General features: G+C 40.7%; 1 protein-coding gene across 2 annotated transcripts; it reads right to left on the reverse strand.

Annotated features, from left to right (window-relative positions):
• Window positions 1-207: 207 nt before the first annotated feature.
• On the reverse strand, window positions 208-15520 carry LOC131680403 (acetylcholine receptor subunit alpha-like 1). 2 transcript variants are annotated; one of them, XM_058961118.1, is made up of 7 exons: window positions 15273-15520; window positions 14472-14592; window positions 14319-14388; window positions 2468-2797; window positions 2081-2402; window positions 1857-2026; window positions 1504-1798 (listed from the first exon to the last, which is right to left on the reverse strand). In XM_058961118.1, the coding sequence occupies exons 1-7, from the start codon at window positions 15343-15345 to the stop codon at window positions 1595-1597; spliced, it is 1290 nt and encodes a 429-aa protein (XP_058817101.1). In that variant the 5' UTR covers window positions 15346-15520; the 3' UTR covers window positions 1504-1594. The 2 variants fall into 2 exon arrangements, with proteins under 2 accessions (XP_058817102.1, XP_058817101.1); XM_058961119.1 differs by lacking the exons at window positions 1504-1798; window positions 1857-2026; window positions 2081-2402; window positions 2468-2797 and adding exons at window positions 208-677; window positions 738-1059; window positions 1141-1464.
• Between the last annotated feature and the right edge of the window lie 3793 nt (window positions 15521-19313).

A 19313-nucleotide genomic window follows, 5' to 3' on the forward strand; every position in this document is an offset into this window, starting at 1 on the left:
AGGATACTTACCAGGTGTTTTCTTGACCGCGATTAGCCACGAGCGCATGCCGACCCTGAGGCATTGGGAAAAGGAGCATCATATTTGTTGGGTAGTAGCAATATTCGAGTTACAACTTTCGACCTGCCCCGCGTACAAGGTTATATCACAGATAAACTGGAATTTAGGCATTTCGTTCAAATAGTGAGCGTATAGTTATAAACCATATAATCAAAGAGAAAAAAGTACAAAAGCATTTATATTTTCTTGAGCGTATCGCAAATTCATAAATGGAAACAAAGTGAGGCAACATTGTAACGTAACACTAAAGCATACTTCGGAAAGATAGCTGAACACACGTACCTATCATCTCTAGAGACTGTAATATATGATCGAGATGATGAATATGATCAAATAGATGACGAAAAAGAGTCGATCGATCAGGGTAGCTACTCGACACCAGTCGCGTTGCTTCGGATCACCGATGTTCTCGCCCCCGGCCGCTTCTTTGTCCTCGTCGCTGGGCAAGGTGCCACTGCTACTGTTGACACCCAGCACCGAACCTAGACAGCCATCCGCTTGGTTTTTGAGGATCTTCGGTACAGGTTGGAAGTGCTTCGTGCGCGTTATTCTAAGCACGATGATCGATATGATGGTACTGAAGGCTACCAGGTACAGAGTGGTACTGAAGAAATTTACTGAAAATTAAGATTGAGGTTAGAATCAATCCAACAAATCAAGCAATTGATTTGCAATACCAATCAATGGCGTGTTTCCGGACATGGCTGGCAGTTGTTGGGCGAAATAAATGAGGAAAACCGTGACAATCAGAACAATGATTCCGTTGAGGATTATCTTTTCGCCACAGTGAGGTGGTAGCCAAAATACGGACAGTGCAAGTAGCATAATCACGAAGGCCGGGCTAATCACGATCGCTTTGTGCGTCGATGAATGGCGCTGCAGTGTAATATTATACTGAACATCGATGTATGGCTCCGTACAGCACGCATAGTAAACTATGTTGCGATCTGTCGTAACCTTGTGAATGCTCCATTCATTGTTTGGTACATTGATAATAATCTGAAATAAGGAATGTTGTCAGTAGTGAAAAAGTAAAAATTAAGTTTCGATGAGTTTTCGACCAAGCGTTTGTAAACTTACTTCAGGATTTCCTTTAGCAGTGAGATTTAGTGTGTAACCATCGTAGGTCCACGAACCTATCTTCAGGAAGCATGTTTGGTAATCGAACGGCCACAGGCGTAGATTTAACTCACAGAACCCATGGTAATCGGTTGGTGGAACCCACAACACTTTCCCGTTGTTATAGAGCAGTATGTTTGTGTTGCCGTAGTGCAGATTGTCCGATCCTCGGGCATTGTTGTACAGTACCAGATCCGGTTTCCAAACCGTATCCGGGTGTATACGGATCACATCCAAGTTGCCGTAGTTGGCAGGATTCCACCTGAGTTTGTCGTCACTCCAATCCTGAAAATTGAAGGAAGTTCCGTGAATGATTTGCGATTCGTAATAGAATAGAGGTAGATTAAAACAAGTTTTGATCTTAAAATTTTATTTCCATTTAATTGATCGATTTTATATTCAATATGGAATAAATCTAGTTCAAGTAGCAAGCCGACATAACACTGTATAGGAATACATATACGACGAAGCAAAGTCTTTCTAACACCACTGCAAACTTAATCCAGTCTTTTTGATTAGAATTCGGCACCGGTATCGCATCTTCCGCTGAGGAACATGACTCCCCAGCCATGGAATTTGTTTTTAGCTCCTCGTTCCAGACTTCATCATCAGTAACTGCCTGTGGTAGTAAATTGCAGATTAATCGGTATGTAAGATATAAACTATGCAGATTATACTTTCGTATTGGGTGCTGACCATGCAAAGATACTGATACCGGGAAGTTCTAGGAAAGATTTAATATACGGATGAATGGGTTTCCTGTGTATGGATTTGGCCATGTTTACTGTGATAACCGACATGATCATGCAGAATGCTGTCAAATATAAGCTGTTGCTGAAAAATAGAACTAAGAATGGCAATTTGAGAGGTGAGATTTCAGAGTAGTTTTCAAATTTCTAACCTACTAAAGGGGTTCGCGTGGCCAACAGTGGCAGGTGCATCGTGAAGTAAAGCAAAAATGCACATACTATAGCTGCATTTATACAGTTCAGCAATATCTTTTCAGAGGACTTTGGAGGCAGCCAGAAATTGACCAGTGTCATGAGTATGAGAACGATCGCTGGAGCGATCACCGTACTGTGAAATATTTTCACCTTTCGTTGAACTACAATCCCATACTGAACTCCGATAAATGCTCCACGTTCCTCTTCCATCGGATTGTCATAGGCTTCAATCAGCATGTCAATCACTTTCCAGCTAGGATTATTGCGGTTCGTTTGGATCTTAAAAAGAAACAAAACCCCTTAAATTTATCAATTAACATTATCCTTTGTCAGCCGATCATTACCGTTTCTCCAGGTAAAACATTCATCTGAACCGTATCTTCTTCCCGAGCAACCGATTTGCCTAGCACAATCGAACAGTGCTGCGTATCGAAAGGCCACCGGCGGAAGTTCATTTCGCAGAACGTTTTTAAGTTCACCCTTACCGTACAGTTGTGGTGCCCTCGGTTATCCACGCGAATGTTCGTTGCTGCATAGTAGGTTGTACCGGCTGATTCAAGCGTCGTCGAATGGATGTTCAGTTCGGCGTCCCACAGGTAGTAACTCGGCACGATGAACGTTTCCAGGCCACCGTAGTCCGAGGGTTCCCAAATCAATCGTTTGTCCAACCAGTGCTGAAAAAACGGGTATGGATTAGGTTTGTTTTTATTTGGACATAAATTTGCTAAGGGAGGAGATAGGATGTCATGCCTTTTCATGTCAAATAGAATACATGCATTGTCACATGCTCTCGATGCAATAAAGTTAAAAATGTGACTCACTTGGTCGTTGTGTAAATAGTGGCCGGCTTAAGTACTTCAAATCAAATCGGTTATCATTTGATAGCTCCAGGACAAGTTTTTTCCAGCTACAACAATCGTTTTCAAGATTACACGTTTTTTCCCTAAATCACTCTCAATACATAGAGTTTTTATGTCTTCAACAAAGTTGTTTTAAGTAATTTTAGTGATAAACTCCCTCTCCCCAAAAGTTATGGAGAGCAAACTCTTTCAAAAAAATATTAAGAGACTTTAGCTGTACGCACACGAGGCGAGCACGCGCCACAAAAAAATATTCACTATGGGTTTTGTTCTACCTATTCCAACTCTGTTGCTGTTGCCGCATTGGAATAGTTAGAACAAAATTCATAGTGAATATTCGTTGTGTCCTGTTCCCTCGTGTGCTTTAAAGCATTAGAGTATTCAGTAAAGATTCAACATCAACATGCATACAGACTGCAGGTTACTGGGCTTTGGAACAGTAACCATGTTGATCTTGCTACCAGTCATACACGATTGTGGTCACAAATGGTTACATGGGGTGAAGATATTCTTGCTCCCAGCGATATTACACTCACATGTAGTTTTCCTTACAGGACATTCCATGTGAAGATTCCCTCTCGAGAGGCGTGGTTGTCTGGCTTTATGGAAAGACAACAACAAACGCAAGTGGTCTGTTACACTGACGGTTCTCTGATGGAGGGACGTGCTGGTGCTGGTGTCTACTGTCGTGAAATAAGATTGGAACAATCTCACTCACTAGGTAGATACTGTACTGTATTCCAAGCAGAAATCTTTGCGATTATGTGCGGGGTACAATCGGCCCTTCAACTGAGTTTGTCCGGCAGAGTTATAAACTTCTACTCCGATAGTCAGGCTGAAATCAAGGCCTTTAGCTCAGACAAATGCCGGTCCAAGCTAGTGATCGCGTGCCGAACCCAAATCGAAGAACTAAGCATTGTCAACACTATCAGCGTTCAGGCAGGTTCAGCGATTCACTTCATTGGTCCTGAGCCCGCGCTGTCAATTTCGACAAGTTGGATAAGGGAAAAATACGGTCCTGGGCTTTGTCCGAGCACCGCAATTATTGAAGAAATCTACAAACGTGTCGCCAAACAAAGGCGTTTCTAGAACAACCGTGCCCAGTGATTTCGAAAAATCTCCTACATTTTTCGAAGCTGCACTGCGGCATGCTGATCAGGGCTTTAACCGGCCACTGCAAACTCAATTATCACATAGCAACTATTCAGCGCGCTGAGTCTTTTTCATGTGATCCTTGTGAATCCGACTACGGAACCTCATATCATCTGATATGCAACTGTCCAGCGGTAGCGCAATTGCGTTTTCGAGTCTTCGGCCGTCCTAATATAGACGAAACCAAGTTTGGACGACTGAAACTTAGAGACATACTAACGTTTCTTATCCAATGTGGTAAAGAGCTTTAGGCTTATTCGTAGGCAAGTTGAACTACTTGTGAGTTTAACTTACCTGTTGTTTATTTTTGTTTTTGTGCTGTTATTTTTCCCACCCTTCCAATTCTACTTCCCCACACCTCCTTAACCTTTCATTCCGCTCAGGAAATGATGAAAACACACGGAAAGGCACAAATCCCCGACTACATACGGGGAACGTTCCATTTAAGCCAATATATTCTGATAGGATAACTAGTTTAATTTTACCCCGCAAAATGCACCCCAACAAAAGTCTACCCTCGGTTGAAAACCACTGTTTTAATGAAACGCCGCCAAGGAAGAAGATCTTCACACGCATAGCTAAGCTGTAGAGATTGGCAAACTGATTCAGTTTCGAGAGAGAATCGTGTCCGATTCACTCACTGAAATAAATTGGCTCATTTGATCGATCCTGTGACTCACTTAGGAAGAGTAACGAATGTTCAAATGTTGATTTGCATCTTGTTAAGATCATAACGAGCAATCACTCCGTTAGTGAATTACAACTACAACTTTTAGAAAAAAGTATTCGATTCTGAAAGTTGGATGCTAGCAGTAGGGGAATAATTCCATATCTACTTTTGAAAAGGGCTAATAAGATTTGTAAACAAACTTTTGTTTTGCTGATTTCTCTTAATTTGTTATAATTTTAACGCAGAAAACAATTGAAATTGATTCTATCAAGTGTAAAGATGTTTATTCGTGCGCATTTTTCATGAAATTCAACTCGGCAGCGAAAAAATGAGCGAAATAAGTTTGTTTACAAAAATTCCATTAGCCCTAATATTGAAACATGACGATTATGTTCTTTCAGCGACCATTCTGCTATACTCAGGTGGAACGCCCGATTCCTAGCAAGCAGAAGGCAAAATAGTACCATCTTAACGCATGGGCACTCTGGGCCAGGACCAGGGGCCCCGGGATTTTAAAGGACCCGTACTTATGATGAATAATAAATCATTCTATGGACTATATTACAAAAAATAGTCACACTCAATTGTCCGTAACTTTTAGGCGTGTGGGTAACAATAGATCGGCATAGTAGTTCGGAATCGCACAATGAACTGTGTCACATATGATCAAGATGTTTAAAGAGCATCAGAGCAGCAGAAAACGAAGCACTGCAGGCCATTTCAAACGCCAATTTAGCATTTCGGCTCAAAATATTTTTCACAACAACAATTAATCGTTTGCTATAACATGTATACAAAATTTGGAAGGCACCGGACCTTAGCCAACCAACCAGAAAACCTTGTTTGGCAAGCGATCTGCGGATGTGCAAAATATTCATTTCTTCGTCAAAAGACACATCCACATGGAAGCGTCCAAAGGTGACTTAATGAGGTCTTACGAACACTTGACATTTTTTTAACGGATTTGGCATTTTTCGCTCTGCCCGGTCAGTCTTAGACTGGCACAGAACCAATAATGTTGGTTTACACTGCACTGCATGATTAAATAAATTTTCAGTTGTTGGAGTTAAGGTTGTGAGGTTTTGGTTATGCGGATACCCGTTGAACGGGTATCCAGAGCAAACCATCCAATCAATAATTAATAAAAAAATCTAGAATACTTCATAAGCAAAACCTCACAACCTTAACTCTAACAGCTGAAAATTTAAAAAGGATAGCAGTAGATTTCAATCAGAATACGGCTTATCCACTTAGGAAAAAATTAAAAAAGTTTGGTGTAGATCTAGTTTTCAGTAGTAAAAATTACCAGCTAAAATCAATACTTGGATCCACAAAGGATCCGATAGAAACACTGAGCAAATCGGGGATATACAAAATATCATGTTCACATTGTGATAAAGTTTATATTGGACAAACCAGGAGAACATTAGAAATTCGATTCAAAGAGCATATTGCGGAAATAGCAAAAGCTTCTAGAGAATCTGCTAAAGATTTACCATTCCACTTCAAATCCAAGGTAGCGGAACACGCTTTTTCAGAAAAACATAACTTAACTATAGAAGATATTAAAATTCAGCGTCAAGTCTCTAGTCCTTGGAAATTAGACGTAGCTGAAAGCCTGGAAATTTTCAAACATTCGTCCCCTTTCTTATTAAATGGAAACCAAGGTAACGGATATTGATGGCTCTTCGAAATTTTACCTACATGCAAAAAACGGTCAGCTTCATGCACCTAGGTACCCACCGACCACAGCCTACCCGCTTCTCTAGATAAAACGACTTTACAATCCCGTAATTTCCTATAGACTGATACAAACACTGAAGAAGATTACAAGTAGTAATCGAAATACCGGTATCTGTTAAATAGTGAAGTGCAAGTGCATCTAACTATAAAAACATAGTGGAATTAAATGGAAGAAAATCTTTGAAACATTAGATTCTAGTAATTTTTATGTTTCGTTTTGAAAGCAATTTTAAACAACTTTACGTGACAACTAAGGTATTGAACACTTCTAATATCGAATAGCGACGCAAAAAATTGTTTTGTCGATCCAATTTTTTATACGGAAGGGATACTAACTAACTTAAAATTAGTTTATAGCGTTTCGAACACCATGATAGTACCAGTTAGATCATTTTAACGTCTAACTTGTGGCATATTTGCTGCTAGGTTAGATTTATCATCTGGTTTGGAAAATGTAAAATACTTGCGTCGAGCACAACGCATTCTTTTTCATCCTGCCATTTGACCTAATGCGTTGATTAGAGAATAGACACTACTCTAACTAATGTATTCATAAGGGTGAAATGAATACAGGAGTTAAGATGAATTGGGGCACAGTAACCCAAAACAAAAATCTATCTCACCAATATTAGTGCAAAAAGAGACAATATTTCAAAGAACCGTTATTTCTATTTCAGCAGATAGAAATGGAAACAAGGAGATTCGCGTGCTTGGACTCAAAAAAATATCGATTGATTACAAAGGCTCCCAATTTCGGCCATCTGTAAGCGCAGTAAAATAATGATTGAAAGGAAAAATGTGGCTATTCCAAAATTGTAAGTTTTGTAACCTTCGACAAGGTTCCACCTTAAAGTAATGACTTGGTGTCAGTATTGCTATAAAAATTACGAAAAAACATTGTCGTTAAATGTAAAACACGCAAGAAAAAAATATTTTTATATAAACATAATGGTACAATTAAATTAATTACGAGTCCCAACAATAAATTGAACAAGTTGCATTCCATTTCAGTTAAATACTCGTGAATATGTGGGTCGTCGCAACGTCGGTTTTGAAAAAAAAAACAATTCAAAATTCAGACAGAACGGTGAAAAGAGCCGTTGTACCGTCAAGTGAGACCACTCATGCATTCACAAGTAAAAGGCAGTGTTTCGCCACCATGCCCATTTGAGAAAAAAACCCAAACTCTCATAAACGAGCAGAGCGACAAAATTTTTTTGAAGTGTCGTCAAGTGGGGCCATTCACTAGTACGGACAGCCAATCAGGAGCTAGCTAGGTGAATTAATCCCTTCGAAATTCGAAGCAGTGCAAGAATAGGGATGCTAGGCGACTCGCTGGTTGTATGCGTATCGAAGTAGCCGAGTTCACAACCCGCAAACGAAGCTACGCATCACGCCTGATGATCGGGCGGGAAGATGATAGCGTGTTCTGCCGAGCCACCGTTTGCAGCCGAATGAAGGCTATACCTTTGCGCCAGCACCCGAAGGGAAACCGCCCGAGTGAATCCCTCAGGCTATATAAGCTCCTGTACCACATGGTTAAGCTCTCTTATTTCCTGAGTGCGTGAAAGCCACATAGTGAATTAAATTCGACAGTTTTATAAAGGTAGTTATAATTATCATTGGTTCCGGAAGCCGTTACAATTCTCGGAACTTTATTAATCGGCACAGTTATTCACCGTAAAGTTGGAAGTCTTAAAAGTAGCACCACAGTTCAAGTGCATAAAGTGACACGGTGCTGGGAAATCTGGACCTCCCGTCAGCCAAAATTAAGGCCAGATTCTTCCGAAGAAAAGTGGCAGTGACTCAGAAGTGTCGAAAGGTCGTCCGTCAACATACGACCACGTTTATCTGAGTGAAGCCAACGGAAGGCCGGAGGAAGTTCCCGGCGGAAGAGTTGGACGAGCAAGCCACGCGGCAAGACAGCGACGAAAACCGGTGGCCATCGGCCGGCGGAATACGTGGATAGCATCAGCAGCAGCAACACGTGGAAGCAGCCATCGTCGACGAATCAACGCAGTGACCAGTGAGTTAATAAAAGTTTTCTCATTCCTCGTTTCAATAAATAGTAGTTTCTTTTAAATTAAATTGGTTGTTGAACTTTTCTGTTTGCCACATTTCTTGCGTGCGCCTTTGAAATTGTTTTCAGGTTGAGACCAAATCCTGGTTAGAGTGTTCAGGTGAGTTTTCCCTAACGCGGTGGCCGACCCTACAAAGCTATAGAGGGTCTTGTTACTGGGCTAGCCGGCCATTAGTTACAGTTTAGTTTATTCATATCAGGGACATCAAGAAGCTATCGTATTACGGACAACACTAAACGAAACAATGTAACTGTACATGTGCAAACTACATAAAGTATTTCAGCAATAATAGACAGCAGTGCACTCCGTTAATGGTTACACATTATGGATTATGAATGATGAAATTTTTGCTATTCTGGACGTCATTCCAATAACGGACATTTAACCCACCCTATACTCCATCTTTCCTCCTTCTGGATGGCACTCAAACATCGTCTTACAACTATGAAGGTCAGCTTACACCATTTGGGAAGACTATAGCGTAGTTGGTAAGTCCATTACGCTATACGCAGCTCACCTAAGCTCGAAATCCTACCACCGCTTGTAGTGTGTTAGGCCACTATAGGTCAGAAAAACAAATAAGTTTTTAAAATGTCAAATGATATGATATTCCGTAATCAGATTCACAAAGATCACATGAATAATACTCAGCGCGCTGACTAGTAGCATTGTGATGATTGAGTTTGCAATGTCCAGTCAGTGACCTGACTAGAATACTGCAGTTGTGCTTGGAAAAATGCAGCAAATGCTTTGATAGGACTCACATCCTGCACAAAAGTATTTGTTTGAACGCTAATTTGCAAGCAACGCCAATGGTTGGCTTGTTCGAATGCTGCCTAGAGCGGATATTGTACTTTTTCAAACTTATCGACAGTAGTAGAACTGGTTTTGGGCTAACGAAGTCAGTCGCGGTCGCAGCGCCAGCTCTAGCCAATTCCGCCCTTTCATTTCCAGTAATACCAAAATGACCGGGTACCCATAGAAGGTAGAAAGCATTTACCGGATTCCGCTTCGAGGGTACAAATTTCCACTCATTCACATTGGTCGACGACAACATTTCTCCAATTCTACAAGCCACGTATTGTGAGTATTTTCGAGAATCCGCTCTATGCCATCCTAGAACCGTAGGTCAATTAGACCACAAATACCGCTCCGTTTCCGATACTGTATAGAACTCCAGAACAAAACGCATAAATCGTACTCCGCTTGTGTCTGCCAGCACTCCCAATCGCGGTATCGTCAAAGGTTTCAACGGCAGTGTATCGGTCGTCGCGACGATTGTGCGTGAATATTCGACCGCTGCATAAATAACTTCGCTTGTGTAACCGTCGGTTACGATGAGCAATTAGATTCTCCGCCACAATTAATAACAAGAGTGGTTCAATATTTTGCCCTCCCGGTATCCAAATCCAACTCTGCCTTTTCCTACTTCAAGCTCCACTGCCACCAAAATGGTACTATTTACAGGGTAACGGCAGACAGTAAATAGTTTTGTTTTCTCAAACCTCAACGATTATTATTATTTTTTTTATTAAAGAGGTTTTAACCTTAGAGTCATTCGCCTCTTTTCGGGTTAAAGAAATTTCTTTTGGAAAAATCTCTAACCCTATGTGCGGGGTGAGCTGCGTACGAGGCAATCGATTTACCAACTACGCTAGGCCCGTCCCCAAATCCTCCACAATTATATCGCACACAGGATTGGACATTAGTAAATATTTCAGATTAGCAGAAGATATTATCACAAAACTTAGCAAGAAAGATGGGAGTCGTGACAGTTGCCGCGAATACGAAAGAAGAAAATGACAGAGAGAGTGAGAGAGTGAGTGAGGGAGAGAGATAGTGAGTGAAGGAGAGAGAGAGAGAAAGAGAGTGAGAGAGGTGGGGGGCGTGTGAGAATTGGCAACCGATGATTAGTGCCGTTACCTTATATTTATAGATAGATTATGCGATATATTTATTTCTTTACACCCTTATTATAAATAATGCAATTAATAATTTTTGCGCCATGGCCAGTACAACCGAAATCTTGCAAAAGATTCCAAATTTTTGGGATTCAAAAATACAGTTACTCTCGGTGATGCTACGAGTGTAATTATATGAGAAATCTATTACCTCACTACTAGGTGGATTACTTGATGATTAATATACCCTGTGTAATATGTCGCAAATATTAAAACTGCCAGGCCTACTGTGCAGAGTTGGGTTAAAAGGTGTTTCAAAACTATACGGTAATTAATTTATTCATTTAATGAATAATTTAACTAACGAATCGTTTTGAATCTTGTATGAAGAAGAAACGAGGACAACCGTACCGACCATTTCAGTTTATAGGGGATTGGGATATATCGTTGGGAGTCACTTGGCTAAGAAGGTTAATGTCACTCCTTTGGTCCTTGAGGATGGGGCAGAAGTATTTACTCCTTGCCCTGGCTAATAAGCCTAGATTAAAGCGCCTTTACTCGCTCTGCCGGTCCATTTTCGATATTATTCAGGCGATTGTCCGAAGAAAATGTCCCCTGCATCGACGAAATACACCAGAAAAAGATGCTCTTACTTTGAATTCCAAAATTAAAAATTTTTGCACTGTAGATAGTACCGCCAACTTGACCCGCGTGCGACACCGCCAACTTACCCTAACCGCATTTTTATAAAAAAGTATTTAAAAAATAACTTAGAAATTTGAGATCAAACGAGGAGTTTCCAGTACTTCCAGGAACACCAAGAATCTCAAATGGCTCAACATTTTGAGGTTGAGCTTGTGGACTACCCCTGGCTGCTACTCCGTTACCGAGCTGGACTAGCTGAAGTTGCACAGGGAATAAGTAGATAATTATGCTTGGGAGTAGCGAAACATCTTTCAATTTGCAACACCTGGTAATCCTAAAGTATTGATCAATACCGGCACAGGCCAGGCCCGAACGTAGATCGCGGAAGGAAAGAAAAGGAATGGTTAGTCCGATACTTGCTTTTGCTAGAGGCCGTATATACTACTGCGCACTCCACAAGTATAACAAGAGGAGGATATTTTTGTTAGTAAGAGTATAGAAGTTGGATCACTTCTTCTTTACCGACGCTAGAGAGGTAACTTCACTTATCTGGTCTAGATATCGATCCACCAAACTCATAGACCGGGGACCAACGGCTTTACTTCCCTTCCGAAGGAAGACTTGACCACAAATTTTTTAATCTCAGAAAAATCTCAACGACCTCGGCTGGAATTGAACCCAGGCAAATTGGAATTAGTGGCGGTCACGCTTACCACTCAACCACCGGCGCCGTCAAGAATCTCAAATGGCTCAATATTTTAACCAGAAATTCAACTTAATGCAGAACCGGTAACGCTCTGGCAACTTTGTGGTGTGTGTGTTAACCTTCTTAATCCCATTCAGTGGTGCAAATTTTCATTTTCAAATGCCAACTTTCAACTCAATCACACCCAACCATGATTCAAACTCAAAGCTTCCCTTAATCATTCACTTTCAAGTTGGTGGGATTTTCATAACCAAACCGTACGTCTTCATTTCAAATTGATGCTTTTTCATTCACCAACCAAAGTTGTCATCTGCTCTGTAGAGGCCAGTTTAGGTTAAATTTTGACATATTTTGCGTTTTCAAGCTTACATGAACAGCAAGAAGTATGTTCAGAGTAGTTTTGCTTGAAAAACCTAATCAATATCCGAGTACAGAGATATTCACAGGGTAAATGAAATCGAAAATGAATGGAAAATGATTGAGCAGCTCGGTTGTTTGAATGAATGATGTAAACGAATAACTGCGAATTGAGCATAGTAGGGCATGATTTGAGATTTGTTCTTCTTTCAAATTCAAAACAACCTGGTGAAAATTTTCAGCTCTGATCCCACTAGCCAGCAGCGGTATTACGAAAAAGAGTTTCCTGCATATGGCCTGGCTTCCCCATGCAAACAGCTTAATCTCGGGATTTAGTAGGTGTTAGCTCTGCCGATTTTTCAATGACCAATTCAGAATGACAGAGTCATAGCGGTACATTCTGAGGTCATTTTCCCGCCGGCAAGCCCCGCTCAAAATGTAATACGAGTACCAAATTTATACCTATATTAATATTAAACTTTCGATTCCTTGCCACGAATAAGTGCGCATGGAATTGACACGTATTTAGTGTATCATCATTAAATTATTATAGCAACGTTTCGGAAAAAATACTCATCTATTTTTTACTGCAGTTGTTCCGTTGATTTGACCATCTTCAGTGGATTCGGCAGCACAAAGCTTCTGTAGCTCTTCGAGTTCAGTTATTTAATATAATTTCACGCTAATTCTCGCAACGATTCAGCTAAATTCACTTTGATTTTCGAAATCAATCGCAAGTTATATTTTTTTATATTTTTGAAAGGTTTCAAGCACGATAAAATTATGACAGTAAAAAACTTTCGCCTCCTACGCCGACGGTTGCTATGATTCTACCCAGTGAGAAAATTTTCTGGCAGAGACCGCTCTGCTAAATTTCTGTAAGTCTTGGTTTGTCAGCCCTGTCAGATTTCTGAGCGTATCCTGTCGGGTTAGTTGAGCTGGGGCGAACTCGGTTTCTCTCGCGCTTTCTGGCAAATTTTGACAGGAACCGAGCCAAACCCTGGCATAACTCGAACATAAACTGTGCAAAGATCCTGGCAATTCCTACCTGGTAGAATTTAGCACGAATCGAGCAAAACATCTGACAAATATGTGGCAGGAAGCGCGCAGAGATCTTGGTCGTACATTTCTGGCTCGATTCTGGATAAAAGTGAGCAGCATCGGTTGGTTTAACCGCTTCTGTCAGAAACGGTTGTTGCATTTGAGCGAATTCGTTGCCAGAATTCTCGCACAAATCACGCAAAATGCTCGCAGAAACTCTGCCAGCATCAATTTCGCGTTGCTCAACTTTTGCTTACTTTCTGCTTGCCACGCTGACCGGGTATCGGTTTCTCATAAGTGTTAGGCTCTGGGAACTTTGTAGTCTTGCGAAACTCCTCCCGACAGAATTCAGTACGGAATGGGGTAGCCTTCTCGATGACAATCGATCTAGCGTACTCTACTATCTTTATGTCAGCTTTAAATAGGTGGCCCGCTTTACTACCGCCTTGAACGTAGTGTTGTTTCTACGAAACTGATGAAATGAGCGATAAAGTTTGCAAGAACTTTCGAATGCAAATGGTATTCTGACTTATTTTATAAAGAAGATCAAGATTTCACCGCCCCTCTATACTTTGCACCCATGGCATGCTAACCGCACTCTATGGGACTTCTGGGGTTATATGAGAAGCTTTGCCCAAGGGCCAAGATGGGCATGAAACTAAACAGTAACACACTCTTCAAGCTCCATCGTTAACACTATTTTTGCCCAAACATGAAGACCATAATTTAGTTGTTTATGTCTGAATTATTTTCCTTCGATCTCTCTCTCTCTCTCTCTCTCTCTCTGCACTAAATGCAGCAAATCACAGAAGCCAGGGAGTGGACTCCGTCAACACATAAGCCGGAATCAGCAGATTTACTTTTCTGCCGAAAAATGATGTGACCAGTGATTCTTCCCCTCAGACCTCAGCTGGGATAGAACCCAAACTCATTGTGATGAGCAGCAGTCACGCTTACCATTCACCGACACCATCAACCATAATTTGGGTTGCTGATTATTTAAAATACAGAGCGATGCTCACGAATTATATTTACTCACCATTTTAACCCATCCATAGACGGAGAAGATCGAGGTTTCCTCATCGATGTCCACATGTGTAATGGTCATCCTTGTAGAAAAACGAGTTAATAGAAAAATAACGTTACACAGTGCATAACATTTTCTTAATCATCACTCGATTGCCGCACTTACTTAATATCAACATTGGTCACATTGTAGTGCTGAGCCGGTCGAATATTACGATCATAGTTGGCTAGTAAATCCTTCTTCAACTTATCAGCCCATGTCTGGCTAACTATCGGCTTGAAGTCGGCTGGGGAAGTATAACGAAGAGGCACACATTAACTATACAGACTTAACGATTTTGATTAAACGAGTATTTTATACAGTTTTTTTTGGTTCCTGCAAATTGGCACGTGCACTGTGCTTGCAATTGTGCAAATATAGCATACCGGATAGAGAACAAAACCCTATATCACTCTTATCAGCATCTGTCGTGCTCATAAATAATCTACACTAGTGCGGTCGGTTGTTATCGATTTGACCTCGCACTGCCCTGTTTTCATATAGTAGATCACACAAAAATGCAGTTTCCCATAAATAGCATAATTTAAGTTCACCGCAAATCATATGATGGATGTGTTGATCTCTTCTTTCAAAGCTCATTATTAACCACTTTCGTTTACTTTTTCATGTTGGGTGATTGCTTTGATTATGATGTTAGCATTGAGTCTGAATACTCATTCACTGTCACTCACTGCCACGAAATCCGTTGTTGTTCAATTGGCGTATAATCCTCTACATATTTTGGCACAGATTTAACAATCCAATTAGACGAATTATTTTGTGCATCCGGTTTAATAATTTGAACTTTGCACCACGTCATTAAATTCTGGAATTTCTGTGACTTTGTGTTTGTTACAATCATTATAATATACACATGCTTTCTGATGAGGATACATTTTCCTGCGTAATTTTTCTTTGCAGACTTACAAGGATCTTCGGTATAGCAGAACTGCACAAGGCAAAAAATCACTGCTAAGGTCAGAGAGTAACCTTTGCCCATTTTTTCACGTTTTATTTTTTTTAAGTAACCGATTTCACTAGCTTCTCACTGGTACGGTTAACTATAGCTACAGCTTTCACTCTTATCACTGAACACTGTTTATCCGAACGGCAGCACTTCCGAACTGAGCAGGGAACTTATCCGGTTGACTTCTACGCACGAACTGAAGCTGACTGACCTCCGCTGGCAAGTTTTTATAATTCGGCTCTAGCAGTAATATGCACAACCATTCATGATAAAAGGCATATTTGCTACATGAATGTTGATTAGGGTGCTTCTGTTTGGGACGAACACTGATTGCGGCTCAGCACTAGTTGGTGCTAGTTGGACCTCACCAGAAAAACGGAATGATTTGCTTTGTTGGATAGCATTTACTGTGTATGTGTGCTTGCTGGTTATATGAGGAACACGCCAAATAGCCTGGAAATAAATCCCCTTGAATACTTTCTATTCTTAGCCATACATTCTTCGGCACGATCGTAAGAAGTCGTTATCTGGTAATTCTTGCAGTGTCACATCCCCACGGGAATTGGCAGAACTGTCTTGGATATTGCGTTTGCCTTTCTATGTATTTCTATATGTGACATAACACTTCCCGTGACTGATCGTACATTTTATTTTGATTGAACAATGCAGACAGTGGGCAGTGGTAAACTTTTTTTTTATTAGAAGATAATGCCTGATTGGTGAAGGTGTATCATGTGAAATTCGAGGCCATACTATCTGGTCATTCACTTCTACTATCTTCAGCGTTGACGACTGGGGTATGTGCATTGAAGATCAGGTAACCAACCCCGGTGTGATTATTGATCGCCTGCTAACAGGGAAGAGAGAAATCTGTGTAGCGGGTTCTTCCCATGTTGTGAGCCACTACAAACAACATCGATAGAGCAAACGAATGAAACAAATGTTGTAAACGAACAATTCCTCATGAGGAGGGAATATGGTCCCTTGAACAGAAAAAAATCACAATTATGTAAGAGCGAGAATTGAATTATGTCGCGGGCTAAAATTAAGGAAGTGTTCGACACGTCTCTGCATCATTTTATTGGTCACCGGTATACCTCTGAATTAACTGTTAAAATCCAGGATCTCTATTCATTCGCCTCTGCCTTTGGCATTTCCGATATAGATCAGTAATGGTAGTTCTGCTCTTCCTTCGTATGTACATGAAAGCGGATTACCGAAATGTTTTGCCAGTTGTATCATAAAGCTTACGAACAGCCACAGAAATTTCTCGATCTGAGTAGAATGTGTGATATTTCTTTTCTGACAGTAATAGACTAAATCAGCATACTCAATCCGTGACTCGAAGATTGGAGTCACACGAAAAATCAAAAACGTGTATGTGTGTACCTTCTAAACCCCACTGGCCGGCAGTGGTATTATGAAAAAAGTTTTCTACAAATGGTCCTATCTTCCCACGCAAACAACTCTATCTTGGGATATAGTAGGTGTTAGCTCTACCGATTTTCTATTGACCCATTTCAGAATGACAGAGACCTTGTGGAGCATTCCGAGGCCATCTTCCTGTCGGCAGGCCATTTATCATATCATCATAAATTTGTTAGGTAATAATTTAATAGTGATCCACCAACTACTGGAGCACGAAAGTATCTTTGAAGTTGCACAGTTCGGGGTATGACCATCATCACATCACAGGATACTCTATTGCAATAAGTCTTAAATTATTTAAAATTACTAAAAAATAGTCTAATATGATGTATTTGAGATTAACCCTTAAATACGCAATGTTGTTTTAAAACAACATCCTGAAAATCGTTCAAAAATTATTGCACTTACGTGATATAGCTTCGAGGTAATTTGCACAAAATTGTAGAAAAATTGATTTGCGCCTTTAAGAGTTAAAAAAGCGATGTTATACTACTAAACTTAATTTATCCACTGAAAATTTAGTTGAAAATGTCAAAACAATTTGATTGTGCTAAACCTTCATCCAAAGCGAAAATACTTTGTTGAAAACCAGCAATATAAACCTGTAATAGTTGGAAGCATTTTTATAACAAACATATATTGTAGAATATTTGATTTTGCTGCACTTTCCGAAACTTTGGTGGTTGGACCATTTCCGACACATTCCCGGTAGTGAAATACTAACTGCAATACGGTGGATTGCTGGTCCAGAGTTATCGAAACAATTTTAGCGTTCTGCTCGCTAAGAAAGGTAGCTTCTACGTGCTGGTGGGAAGGGCAAATGGCATTTGGGAAGCGCACACCGAATTTCCGTGGCGCCCCACAGATCGCTCGAGCCAGTAGTATTCGGGGCATGAGTGCTGCCTTCAGGTTCAAGGTTAGGTTCAAGATCGTATGCGGCACCCATAGTTCACCGTATTATACAACACCGATTTCGGTAGCTGGTACGCCAGTGCGGCCACAGACTGGAGTGGTAAGTTTTATGTGGGTCAGCAAGACCAAGATAGGACGCGGCGCTCACAGTTCACAGTAATATTCAACATCGGTTTCCGCTGCTGGTACGCCGGAACTGCCCCACAATAGAGCGGTAATTTTTGTTTTTATATTAAATAATGCTGGATTTTCAAATTTTCTACCCAAACCGAACGAATCTCATTTTGATTTAAAAGACTCAAACTCTCCGGTTTTGGTTGCTTGAAGATTACGAATTGTTGGCCTTTTTATTTATTTAAATCCGCAAGGCCTTATAAGACAAGTTAGAAGAACTAGCCAAAAAAACTGATGGTGTCATAGTTACCAAAAAAGTTTACAGTTGCCTTGGAAACAATTTTGTTGATTGCCTCAGAACAAGTGCAGAGAAGAATTTTCTATCGTCGCACACTACGACCATTCTGTTTACGGAAATTTTATAAATACTTGCTTATTCAGACGAGCAGGACTGACCGAACTACAGTAGACAGTTCCAGCACGCCTTCATTAAGCGGGTGAGCGAAGCCATACCGACGCACAGCGCACAGAGACTACTACCAAATCCTGGCCAAAATAGCAAAACATATTTTTTTGTTTTTTTGCCAATTTTTTTTTCGACAAAATTGTTTTTCAAACCATACTCGAACGAATGACATCAGAAAATAGGTTTTTCGATTGATAATTTTTGTATGTAAGTATTTGAAAATGGTGAATTTTTAACAATTTTTTTAACTATGGATAACATTATTTCACAATTTTTTATATCACCCAAAAACTAAGTGTACAAAGTCAATATTTGGTAAAAATCGTGATTTTCATAACAAACACCAACAACTTTGATCAAAGGCGACCTATTTTTGTTGTGTTTTTTGCTTTTTTGAGCTGGGTCCAAAAAGTGCCAATTTTATCAATATTAATAAAAATTCGTTAGTTGAAAAAGTACCATGTCGGGCATTGCTCATAACAGTTTTTGCAACCGACCGAGACGGTTGTGCCTCCAGGTGGAAGGTTTTGTTCTCGAGAGAGTGACGGAGTGCGAGACGCTGTATGCGTTATTGTGGGAGAGAGAGTGAGAGACGAGTTTGTTAAGTGTGAGTCGACAGTTGATACGTCGGAGGCGTGGTCAACGGCATCCTCGACAAGTGGTATTTTGACAGCAAACCGCGGGTAGACGAATTTGCCTACCGCGGTGGCAGAAATCGACAGTGATCGTGCCTGTACACACAGAAAAAAATATAGTGTATTGGTGTCGTCGGGCAATTCTAATCGACGAGAGGGAAGCGTCACAGGTAGACCCATTTTCTCTATTTGTCTACCGCAGAAGTGGTACGACGAATAAGGAAAACAAGTGGCACCGAAAAGTGCCGCATCGACAGTGGGATTTTCGCAGCAAGCCACAGGTAGCCACATTTGTCTACCGAGGTGGTGGAAACGGAGAAAGCGCGCTTGTGGTGGTGATACCGACGAGCAGCTTAATCGGAGAGAGTTTTGAAGTGTTGCAGGTAGGACTATTTCTCTACTGAAGAAGCAACGCGACGAAGAAGGACAGCAAGTGTCACATTGTC

The sequence above is a fragment of the Topomyia yanbarensis genome, chromosome 2 (assembly GCF_030247195.1).
Source record: "Topomyia yanbarensis strain Yona2022 chromosome 2, ASM3024719v1, whole genome shotgun sequence".
Classification (NCBI taxonomy): Eukaryota; Metazoa; Arthropoda; class Insecta; order Diptera; family Culicidae; genus Topomyia; species Topomyia yanbarensis.